The sequence below is a fragment of the Phoca vitulina genome, unplaced genomic scaffold, assembly GCF_004348235.1.
Source record: "Phoca vitulina isolate PV1807 unplaced genomic scaffold, GSC_HSeal_1.0 scaffold45, whole genome shotgun sequence".
In the NCBI taxonomy this organism is placed as follows: domain Eukaryota; kingdom Metazoa; phylum Chordata; class Mammalia; order Carnivora; family Phocidae; genus Phoca; species Phoca vitulina.
In genome coordinates, this window is record NW_022589748.1 from 2,071,741 (window position 1) to 2,083,579 (window position 11,839).

General features: G+C 55.7%; 1 protein-coding gene and 1 non-coding gene across 2 annotated transcripts; both read right to left on the bottom strand.

The window, feature by feature from the left end:
- Positions 1 to 2,012: 2,012 nt before the first annotated feature.
- ZP3 (zona pellucida glycoprotein 3) lies at positions 2,013 to 9,791 on the bottom strand. The gene is made up of 8 exons (XM_032430915.1): positions 9,461 to 9,791; positions 7,658 to 7,776; positions 5,915 to 6,018; positions 5,662 to 5,839; positions 5,448 to 5,565; positions 2,891 to 2,982; positions 2,584 to 2,726; positions 2,013 to 2,246 (listed from the first exon to the last, which is right to left on the bottom strand). Exons 1-8 carry the CDS (start codon positions 9,764 to 9,766, stop codon positions 2,026 to 2,028), a joined length of 1,281 nt encoding a protein of 426 aa, XP_032286806.1. The 5' UTR covers positions 9,767 to 9,791; the 3' UTR covers positions 2,013 to 2,025.
- Positions 9,792 to 11,536: 1,745 nt separating this feature from the next.
- On the bottom strand, positions 11,537 to 11,639 carry LOC116648889. The gene has a single exon (XR_004302579.1). It is a non-coding gene; the product is annotated as a U6 spliceosomal RNA (small nuclear RNA).
- Between the last annotated feature and the right edge of the window lie 200 nt (positions 11,640 to 11,839).

Here is an 11,839-nt window from a genome sequence, read left to right on the forward strand (position 1 = left end):
CCCAAGAACCCTGAAGAGTGGAGAACTCCATCTGAAAGGTGATGATGCTGAGGAGGAAACAGGCTCGGTGAGGAGTAGAGCTGGGTGGGATGAGACACAGGCCCTCTGGCCCCCCCGAGGCCTGCTGCGTGAGCCAGGCGGCCATCAAGCACTCCACTCAGTCTCTGGACAGCATACCTCACAGATGGGGGGGACCTGCCAGGCCAGCAGAGGCAGGGAGCCAGGCTGATTCTGCCTCCAGGCCATGTTCTGCTGTTCCTCTGGGTCTTCTTGACAGACTATCCATTCCGTGGCTCCTTTTCACATTGTTAATGACTCATTGGTAGGAGACCTCCCTCCCTCCCCACCCACCCCACCTCTTCTAGGCACGCAGGCCCTCCATTCTTCCAGGAGAAAGCGTTCTCTCTTCCTCTCCTCCCTCCACACCCACCTCTCCCCTTTTGTCCAGCCAGGACCCGCTGGTTCTTCAAGGATTTGCTCCAGGATCACCAGCTCCAGGAAGCCCACCCCTCCTATCTCCAGCCTTTTACTCCCTCCCACAGCACACCCGGACCTGCTTGGGGGGGGGGGGGGGGGGGGGGGTGTGATTCCTTCTTGCTGCAAATCCCCTGGCCCAGGGCACCTTAACACACCTGAATCACCTGGAGATTTTAAAATGCAGATTAGAGCTGGGATGGGGCCCCAAATTCTGCCTTGCCACAAGTCCCCAGGTGATGCTAATAGTGTTCACAGACCACCCTTAGAGGGGCAAGAACCGAGGCAGACCCAGAATCACAAAACCTTGCCCTGAATGTACTTTAAGGATTTTATTTGACAAAGAGCAAGAGAGCGCAAGCAGGGGGAGCGGCAGAGGGAGAGGAAGAAGGCTCCTCACTGAGCAGGGAGCCTGATGCGGGGCTTCGATCCCAGAACGCTGAGATCATGACCTGAGCCAAAGGCAGACATTTAACTGAGCCATCCAGGCGCCCCCTGAATGTACTTTAGACATCTGTCTCTAGGCTTCTGTCAACACATCCAAGCCTCTGCCCTCAGCCAGGCCCCAGGCTGCAGGGAGGGAGCCATTCCAGATGCAACAATTAAGCTCCTTCTGGTTCCAATCCCATTTATGTCCAACAAGCCCGCCCAACCGGTACCAGCCCCATTTTGCCCATGAGGAGCCTCAGGCTCACAGAAATTAACTGGCAAGGCTGGGATTCCCAGTGAAGGGGAACTTCACACAATCAGGAGAAGGAGTTGGGGTCTGGGGTGAGGTTGGAGCCAGCTAAGGGCCACAGCCCCCTGGGGGGGGGTGTCACAGCTGTCAGAGGGAGCGGGGGGCCCCCTGCCCTAGAGAGGGGGTCACAAGCTGCTTGGGCACCCCTGGGGCTTAGGAGAGGAAGGCAGCTCTATCAGAGGGGGAAAGCAGCTCCCCCCAGTGACAGGAAGCTTCAAGCAGGGCTCAGCCCTTCTGAGGAGCCTACCTCTGAGTTGGTGACTTGGCCATAGCACACTCCCACTCACCCTACACCCCAGACGTGCTCCCCTACAGCAGCCTCAGGCCCAGGGTGACCACTGTCCAGACCCCCGCCCTGGACCCGGTCACCTCTGGGCCTTGAGTCTGCTGCCCCCTAGAGAGGCCGACTCCATCCTTTCCTCCCTGCCCCCAACCCCATTTCAGATGCACGGGGTCCAGAGACACACCAGACCCTCTGCTAGCCCAGAAGGGGGCTGGCAGGGCCCACCCTGCTTTTTTGCCCCCGATAGCTGATATCTTGGCCTCCTTGGAGACATGGGAGGATGGTGGCCTGGGAAGATGAGCCCCTCTCCCAGGAAGGCCGTGTTGCCCAGAGCCAGGAAAATGCAGGCTTGCCTTCACAACCCAGTCTGGCCTCTCTGCTGTGGACAGACCACCCCACGCTAGAGATGCAGCAGTCCATGCTAGAGGGTGCTCCTTGAGCCCACAGCACTGTTCTCCCGTCTGCCCCCCCTTCCCCCTCACCCCTATATGACATCATCGCACCACACCCCAGAGCTCACTTTCTTCTTTTATTGGGGAACAGACACAGGGCATGTCACCAAGCGAGAAGCAGTACGGTGCCTCCGGGCAAGGACCAGGCCAATGGTAGCCAGAGTCAGGGATACCACCGTGGCCAGGCCTAAGCCCAGCATCACAGAGGTGTGAGGAGAGGTGGACCCCTCCACACCACGATCACCAGCCTTTCCCAGGAAGATCAGAGGCCCCACGGTGATCTCTGCTTCTTCGGTCACTGAAAGACACAGGACACCTAAGGGTCACCTTAGTCCCGCACCAGGGGTCCGACGGTTTTGCTCTATTTCAGCAGATTTAACTAGGTTTTGTTCTAGAAGCTGCGTTATCTCCCCACAGTCCTGATCACGCCCTACTCTGAACCACTGGCTGATGCTGGAGTGGGGGTTTAGAGTCCCCTATTAGCCCCCAAGTCTATGTAAGAAAGCCCAAAACCGCATTCCCCCAGCGGTGAGCAGCCTTGAGTGGGAGACCAAGGAGGAATGTCACCCTGCAGGGACAGCACGTACCCTAGACGGAGGCAAGGGCAAGAGCCCCGGAGGGGTCCTAACACCTACCATGCCTTCGACTTCGGGCTCGGGAAGCAGACTTGCGCTGCCCTCTTTCTAGGTGGGACAGCCTCCTGGAACGGCCTGGAAGGCCACAGCTGCCTTTGTTACAACAGTGACAGATGTCAGCAGTGCCTTCTACAGGGTACCACCTGAGCAGGGCGGGGTGGGGGGAAGGAGGGGAAGAAGACAAGATCAGATGGCCGTGTTACCCTCAGGCACCAGCCTGCTGCTGGTATACATCCTAGGGGAACGGACCCCAGGGAGGCCGGTGACATGGCTTTCTGCCCCAGCCATGTCTAACCCGTTCCCTCACCTCTTGGTGGACTTGATGAAGGAACAGGCTTTGTTTAGCTGGTCCGGGACTTGGTCAGCCTGAGTGACCTTCAGATGACAAGTGATATAGATCTAGAAGTAAGAGCAGCTGTTACGAGGTGGAATTCTAAACTGTACCAGGGACTTGAGTAAGCCAGATCTTTAACCTGAACCCTTGGAGTTCATTTTAGAGATAATAGAGGGTCAGAGGTGAAGTCAGCCAAGACTTGAGGAAGTGGCAGATCAGATTCTAGACTGTAACCCACCAGCTTTATACCCCCCCCCAACCAATCTTTCCCAAACTCTCCAATCCCTTACCACTGTGCCACCTGGGATAGGGGAAATTTTGATACAAAGCCAGGGTTCACGTCAGCCCTGGTCCTCTTGGCAGATGCATCCCCAGGCAGAGGTCCCCCCTTCATACTCCAGGCAGTGCTTTGGCACCCCCTGCCAACCCTACAAGGGCATAGAAGTTCTACCACCTTCTCTGAAGCCGTCTGCAGAGCCATAAACCTTGGCCACCACCTAGTGGCTGAGTGCACCAGCAGGGAAGCCAATTTGAACAAGGGAGGATACACTTCTAGCCAGCGGCTTTTTTCTTTTTAAAGATTTTAAAGTAATCTCTACACCCAACGTGAGGCTTGAACTCACAACCCCGAGATCAAGAGTCACATGCTCCGCTGACTGAGCCAGCCAGGCGCCCCAGGCCACTAGCCTTCTATCTGCCCCAGCAGAGGAGAGCTCTGGGATCCCTTAGAATCCCTATTTCAGGATAGCACTGCTTTTATCCTCAAGCTTCTTCCCAGTACATTTTTTGATGTTAACTGGGGCCTAAGACTCTACAATGGTTCTCTGTTCCTCTTGAATAAAAGGTTTACTTCTCTGTGCCTTGGACAGGGTCAGCCAAACCATCCCATTTACTGTTAAGGAAGAATCTTCCCAGAACTCAGGCTACCTTCCACTGATCAGCATCATCCTCTGGTCTCTGGTGCGCAACCCCCCCAACCCCCCCAAAATCCCGAGAGATGCAGATACCAGCTCAGGTTGCACCTGTGCTGATAACCACCACCCGTATGAAACCTTATCCCTTCCTCCTCCCCACCAGGTCACCTCTGAGGGTCAGTGGCACTCCCTACCCCAGCTAGGATCCTCTACCCTAGGACCCACAAGGTCCCTGATCTGGGTGATCAGGACCCTTTCTCACAGTCTGTTCTTTATCCGCAGCCCCGTCCGACCCATCTGGAGCTTCAGGGCATCTCACCAATAGCCTTGATTCACACCCCTCCTTTTATTGACCAGTGTATCAAGCTTCCTGTTCTCAGAACAGAACTGCTGGGCGTGGGGAGGTAGCTCCAGTGTCATCTACAAATTCACTGTGCTAACCCCTTAATGCCCCTCAGCCATAGGAGCCTTTGGTTTAGTGGTTTGTAAACCCAGCTGTTTATTAGAGCCCCCTAGGAGCTTAAGTAGCTTTTGATGATTTCCAAGTAAAAAAGACCATATTTTATGGTCATTCATTCACTAGTCTAATGGTAGAAATTTAGATGATAGGTATATAGGTATTTGCTGTGAAATTCTTTCATCACAGGAGAATTTCCATAATAAAATGTTAGAAAAGAGATGCTGTCCCCATCCCAATTAAGTGAAAAGATATGGGATTATAGGACCTTTCCAGGTGATTAGTATAGAGCCAAAATTAAAAAAAAAAAATCCCTGCTACGATCCCTTCCTGAGCAGCTATTCCAAACTTTGCATCCCCTGCTCCTAGTTCAGCAAACTTAAGATCTGTTTTTTATTTGTAAAATTCTACCAGCACTTTCTGGTTAGCAATGCAGAGGCTGGGCTCTCTTCTAGACCTACTAAAACCAAATCCTGGGGATGGGGCCCAACCTAGGTCAATAAACCCTCCAGATGCTGCTGATGCACTCAAGCTTCAAAAAGTCCCCGGTCTAGCCTAGGATCAAGTTCAAGAGCCTACCCTGTAGGAAAAGTTCGTACCTGCTTTTCTTGCCCTTCCAGAAAGCTTCCAGGAAGGCTGACACCTGTTTTTGTCAACCCCTTTATTCAACCCTTCATCTGGCTGCTGGCCCTGCCCACTGTGGCAAAGACCAGGTTAGTGACCTGGCCACCAGATGCCACAGTGGGTGGTCCTCCTTTCATCTGAGCCATCAGCTCTACCCCTGGTTGGTTCTATTTCTAAGACCCTGGATTCTCTCCACCTTTCATGGGCTTCCTACCTACCTCTAAGGGTTTGTGCTACCCATGCTTCTTCCCTAAAGATCTCACTAGAGCCCATGGCTTTATCAGCTGAATTCACAGAGTTTTGGGATAGGGACAGAGCTATCAAGTTGCTTAAGGAGATACCTGGTGACCCACAGCAGACAGTAAGCTTGGTCAGCCTGACCCTATAGTTCAATCTTATTCCAAGTTCCCCCACCCCCGAAGTAGGCTCCACACCCAACACGGGGCTTGAACTTAGAACACTGAGACCAAGTGTCACACGCTCCACTGACTTAGCCAGCCAGGTGCCCCCCAGTTATTTTTTAAAGGTCAATTACCGTGTTTCTGGAGTCATTAGCAAAGTGGAACATGTCTACTGTGAACTGCAGAGTCTCTGGCCTGGGTCTGGGGCTTTTGAAGGCAGAAGAGGCGTCGGAGAGACCGTCCACAAGACAGCTTTGAAGAGGAGTGGACAATGGAGTCAGGGGCTGAGGAAGGTGGTGGAGGTCAGGTAGTTACAAGGGCTCCCTAGAGAAGTGGCCCAGCCCTCACCCGTGGAAGTCCACGATGGTGTGATGAGGGGAGGCATTCCGGGTGGGTGTCAGCGTGGCCACGCAGTGGTCCACGAACAGCCGCAGTGGCACGTGGCTACCAGTGTGAACTTCGGCCTGGAGGTGGGCGACGTCTCCCAGCTGGAAGGTGGGGGACCGCTTCTCGGAGCCCCAGTCCTCTGAAAGGCACACAGTCAGGGGTGAGACCACCCGAGTTCTCCCTGCCAGCACCCACCCAAGCCCTCCTTGCTTACCCTCCATCAGGCGGAGAGAGAAAACCAGCTTCTCCTCTGAGAGCATCGTGGTCCTAAAGGGCACCCAGGTGGGCAGGACGGCCTGGCTGCTCACGTTGCTGTGCCTACGGAGCAGACCAGCTGTCTACACCTGTCCTGAGCTCATCCCACCTGGCTTCAGTGGAGGGGTTGGGTCTCTCGTTCCCATCTCACAGCAGAGACCTCAGCTGGGGCCCAGCCAGGCGGTGAGTCTAAGGCCACTGAACAGACACCCGAAGTCTGAGCCTCCCCCTTGACCCGCCCAAACCCAACACCTGTGAGTGGGCCCCTCCCTCCAGCTGTGAGGACATTGCTGAGGCATGAAAATGGGATACACCCGAGTTCGCAGTTTGGTCTCTAGACCCAGATGGGCTTATCAGGGTTAACCCCAGAGGCTCAGATTTTGGGCCTGAGGCAGCCAGCCCTCTCTGCACCCCCTCTGGTTCTTGAGGAGCCTCAGGGACTGTCTGGGCCTATACCAGGACGGGAAGGTCCTTGGGAGCAGTGGAAGGTCTCCAGAGGTCTGCCCTGCCGACCTCACCGGGTCTCATGGGAGAGGCTGTGTCGGTGACACATGGGAGAACTGGAGCTAGGATAGAGCATCCCAGCCTGGGGCAGGCCCCCCTGCACCACCTGCCGCCATCGGGCCAGGCAAGCCCACGTTCTCAGGTCAGTCCCAGGCAGAGATTTTCTAAAGCAAGGCAGCCATCGTCCCAGGAGGGCTTCAACCTCTGGAGCAAGTACAGGGGCGGCTGACCTTCCTGCCCTTGGCTCTTCCATCTTCCCCCACCCAACCAGGTCAAGCTCCAGGCTCCCTCCACCCCTGCTGCCGTGGGTCAGAACTCATTCTACGCCATCGCAGCTGGTCTCACCGATTCCGTCTGCCCGAGGCCCTTCTGGGTTGAGAAACCCGTCCTTACCCATTCAGCTTGGTTCTAGGGAGGGGTGCCCGCTAACGTGTGAGCCTGCGCCCCTTCTCTGGATCTGGTTGAGCCTTTAGAACCCCCCGTCTCCCTTCCCTTTTTTTTTTTCCCCTTCCCTTTCTTGACCAGGCCCTGGGCTCCAGACCCCTGGGCTGCGCCCCTATTAGTGGTATGTTGCACTCCCCTGGGGAGTGTGTGGCTCTGCCCAGACCGTCCCAGTCCCACCCGTCCTAGAGGCACCCTCCCAGGATCTTGTTCTGGGAGACTCTACCATGAACCCCCCCACCCAGGCCCATACCCTCATGGTATCGGCACCACCTCCCTTACCTCCTCCCAGCCTGTGCACTCTGCATTCAGCGGAGCCACACAGGACCCGGCACTGTGGCCTTGTCATTATGAGCCATAGTCACCTCCTCCTCACGCGCCAGTGCCCAAGGTCACAGGCACGTGCTTGGTGCTAAGGCTTGAGGGGTCTCCCCCACCCGCGTGCACGTTGTGGGGGAAGCCAGAGGCCAAGAGCAGGCTGTGCTAGCCCAAGCCTAGAACCTCCACCTGCACGGAGTTTTTCAAAACTTCAAGGTGGGCCTGGGCTGGGCAGCCCTGCAGCTTCCACCGAGAGACAGCTGGGGCCCGGATGCATTTCAGAGGCTCAGGGCAGACTCAGCGGCCTCCCCACTCCCCGCTGGAGTGGAGGGCAGTGACCTCAACCTAAGTACGCACAACTTCGAGCCGCCAAGCTGCCAGAGCATGCTGGGAGGGGCCTCCGCACCAGGCGCAGCAACACGCCCTGTCCCACACTGACCTGGGATAGCGGCACTCGATGGGAACCTCGGCGCGGTTAGTCCTCAGGATGGACAGGTTTCCCGCAGGGCGGGGCCTGTGGAGCAGGAAGGTGCTGTACACCAGAGCGCTGTCCGTCACCTGAACGGAACGGGAGGGGTTAACCCCAACAGCATCACCTGCCCACGAAAGGGTGCAGGGAGGGCAGCCCACCTGAGGTGGGGAGAACCCAGACCCTGGACTCAAAGCCCACCCTCCTGATGACCCATGCGAAAGCCTGAACAGGTACCACCCTCGAACCTGCGTTTCCCGCCCCCCCCCCCGGAATTGTGACGCCACCGCAGGGGGTCTGGATCAGCTCTGTGTCAGGCCCCAAGTGGTGCCCAGCGACCAGGGGTGTTGGGTATGTGCTCCCCTTCTCAGGCTGCCACCCCCATCCCAACACCGTTTCCTTCTGGGGGTGGAAGGGGGGCAGGGAAGGCCTGGGACCTAGAGAGCCACCTTGAAGAACCCAGAAGGTTCCAGGAAGTTTAATTCATGGCCACAGCAGTTAAGACTCAACTTGCCCTTCCTTCTCTTCTTCTCATACCCACATCACAGAAGGGGATACTGGGTCAGTGGTTGCCAGAGGCAGGAAGAGCTCAGGCAGGTGCTACCGGACACTTGCATCTTCCAAGGGGCCACCCGGGAGGAGACCGAGCTGCTGCCTGGCCATGCCCGAACCACTGCATCTTTAGGAGAGAGTCCGAGCTTTCTACTAGCTAGGGCCCCAGATGGACCAGCAGCATCATTTGTGGGTCGCCCTGTTCAGAAGTTCAGAATTTCGGGGCATTAAACCAATTGCAGCTGGTGAGACAGCACAGGGCCTGGCCCCAGGTGATTCTTATCGGGCAGGATTGTGAGACCCCACCCCGGAAAAGGGCACGGCCAGGTTGTGCGTATTGGAGTCACCTGGGGGCCTTAAGAATGCTGCTAGCTGGCTCCCACAGCCCGTCTGATTTAGCACAGGAAAAGGGAATCAGGATTTTTAAATGCTCCCCGGGCAGTTCTAATGCCCAAAGTTTGGGAGTTACTCAACTAGAATGATTCCTCAAATAACTCTTTGGGTTCTCTGGGCTCGCTGTCCTCTTCCTGGGGAAGCAAGGGCCAGGAGGCCTCAGGGTAAGCCCCGGGGGTGGGGGGCAGCATGGAAGATTAAAGCCCCAGGAAGGCTCCAGGTGCTTACTGAGCTTGCCCCCACCCTAGCCAAGCTGAGCCGTGAGTCCAGGGCCTGGTGGGCAAGAGCCCAGGACAAAGGAGAAGATGGGCTGTGGGGTGACAGGAAGTAGTCCAAGGAACCATGGACCAGCTAGGGGTCCTGTGCCCAGTCCAGCCCTGCCTTGCTGGAAGCCCCTCCTTGTAGCCTGAATTCCTTAGCTCTTCAGTACCTGCCTCCCACATTAAGTGTCCCCACCCCTCTACTTGGGACTACCCCCAGGGATCCCGTTTGTGCCTTGAAGTTAACACAGAGGTGATCATGACGCCCTTTGCCCCCTCCCTCAAAGCCACATCTCTCCTGGATGCCCTCCAGGGGTTCACAAACCCTCAGGAATCAGAGTGGGGGATGCCCTCTCTGGCCCAGAGTGCATGGCCATCTCTGGACTCCACCCCATCTACCTGATTCTGGCAACTAGAGGCAAGCACTTTCAACCACCCCAAGTTGCCAATCCCAAGCTTCAGGCCTCAGTTGCTCCCTGTCCCCAGCAAGTGAAAGGGCTCTGGCCCAGCCCCACCTCTCCCTGGCCCTGCATCCACACTCCCCACGGCCAAGGGGGCCAAGTCTCACCTGCATCCCGTTGCCACACTCGTGCAGCCCGACCTCAAACCTGACCACATCATCTGCGTCCATAGAGACCAGGGGTTCACAGTTCTCCGGGCCCAGGGTGAGGTCTGCAGGTCTGACGAGCTTCCCAGTACCAAAAAGGTTTTTGCTGACAGTGACCACCAGCTGGGCCTCCAGACACTCCACAACCACGGGGGGCCTAGATGGCAATGAGTAGTAGGTCTCACCCGGAGAAGTGGTCTGGGGGTAGCACAGCTCTACGCCTCCCAAGAGCAGAAAGCAGATGAAGAGCCCATGGCTCAGCCCCATGGCTCCTCTAGTCACTCGCACTAGTAACCCCTGTGCAGCCACCACCCAGCGGTCTTATACCCCGGATGATGCCACCTGCACCTGGGCTCCCACCCGCCTCCGTTCCCCAACCAATCAGTGGGCCAGTCCCCGATCTAGCAGCTTCGCATCACCTGGGAGCTTGTTAGACCTGCAGACTCTCCGCCCCACCCCAGACCTACCGAGTCAGAATCTGGTGTTTTGCTCTCTTCCCAAGTGATTTGTGTTCGAGGTAAATCTGACAAGCGTGGGCAGGCAGCCCATTCAGTCATACCGTCTTGCCCCTTCTCTACCCCCACTCCCATGTGTCAGCCCTTTGCTGGCCCAGCGAGGGAGTTAAGAGCGGGCCCAGGTCTGTGGGGGAGATGGGGAGAAAGACTTTGATTGGAGGGTGAGGAGGATGGATCAGGGGAGGCAGGGAGCTCATTCCAAGTGAGAAAACAGAAGGAGGCCTCATTAGGAGACCAGGGAATTTTAGGGGTCGTTGCCCAATTTTACGGGAGGTAGGAGGGGAGGTCAGTTTAGGTAGAGGTGGCCGTGTGAACAGAGGGGAAGAGAGGGGATTGGGCGGGCTTGGGAGAAAAGCCCAGGAGCTCAGAGGTGCTGGAGCCTCGGTTCCCCAGGGGGTAAGAGTGACAGTTTAGGGGGCTGGGGAGGTGGGTGGGGCGGTCTGGGGCTCTCTGGCTGGGAAGGGGTAGGACCAGAGAGGAGGGTCAGGTGGCTACCGTACCAGTCCTGGTGGGAGAGGGTGAAGAAGGACCGGCAGGGTCCACATTTACATTTACTCTGCCAGAAAGCAGGGGAGGAGAACTACAAAAATTAACAGCACCAGGGCGCCTGGCTGGCTCAGTTGGTGGAGTGTGCGACTCTTGATCTTGGGGTCTTGAGTTCGAGCCTACGTTGGGTGTGAAGAGTACTTAAAAATAAAAATAAAGGGGCGCCTGGGTGGCTCAGTCGGTTAAGTGTCTGCCTTCGGCTCAGGTCATGATCCCAGGGTCCCGGGATCGAGCCCCACATCGGGCTCCCTGCTCGGCAGGAAGCCTGCTTCTCCCTCTCCTGCTCTCCCTGCTTGTGTTCCCTCTCTCGCTGTCTTTCTCTCTGTCAAATAAATAAATAAAATCTTTAAAAAATAAAAATAAAAATAAAAAGGGGCGCCTGGGTGGCTCAGTCAGTTAAGCGGCTGCCTTTGGCTCAGGTCCTGATCCCAGGGTCCTGGGATCGAGCCCCGCATCGGGCTCCCTGCTCGGCGGAGAGCCTGCTTCTCCCTTTCCCTCTGCCTGCCACTCTGCCTACTTGTGCTCTGTCAAATAAATAAATTTTAAAAAATAAAAATAAAAATAAAAAATTAATGGCACCTAATTCCTAGGGACAGAATGTGGACTCACTTGCAAATGCTTGCTTCTGAAGTAATCAAACCATAGATTTAAGTTGCTTGAACAGTCCCTTGGTGGGCTTTTTGCGGGGGGAAGGGTGTATTTTTTTAATATGTACTCTAGTTTACTTGTGGGAAAATAAATAAGTGGAGGGAAGAGATTACCCCCACAACTTCCTTTGACTTAACCAACAGGGGTGGGTGGGGGGCGGTGTGGGGGATGGAGGCAGCCAGCTCAGAGAAGCAGCTCCAAGCTCACCTGGGTGGCCCACCCCTGTGGGAAACCCTTCCCTCTGGGTTCCCTGTGTTAGATAACAAAAATTCAACCCAGTAAATTTTATTTATTTATTATTTTTTTAAAGATTTTAATTTTTTTTTTTTTAAACATGGAATGCTTCACGAATTTTCGTGTCATCCTTGTGCAGGGGCCATGCTAATCTTCTTTTATTCCAATTTTAGTATATGTGCTGCTGAAGCAAGCACTTAAAGATTTTATTTTATTTTTTATTTTATTTCTTAAAGATTTATTTATTTATGCGAAAGAGAGTACTCATGCTCATGCACGCGCGTGGAGGGGAGGGGAGGGGCAGAGGGAGAGAGAATCTCAAGCGGACTCCCCTCTGAGTGTGGAGATTGATGAGGGGCTGGATCCCACCACCCATGAGATCATGACCTGAGCCGAA

Bases quoted from the DNA above. Each gene is read 5' to 3' on its own strand.
- ZP3 (XM_032430915.1), bottom strand. From the start codon at position 9,766: ATGGGGCTGAGCCATGGGCTCTTCATCTGCTTTCTGCTCTTGGGAGGC. The intron at 5,840-5,914 runs GTAAGCAAGGAG...TGTGCCTTTCAG, and splicing joins CTCTCTCCGCCTGATGGAGG to AGGACTGGGGCTCCGAGAAG. The intron at 2,727-2,890 runs GTGAGGGAACGG...CGCCCTGCTCAG, and splicing joins TTCATCAAGTCCACCAAGAG to GTGGTACCCTGTAGAAGGCA.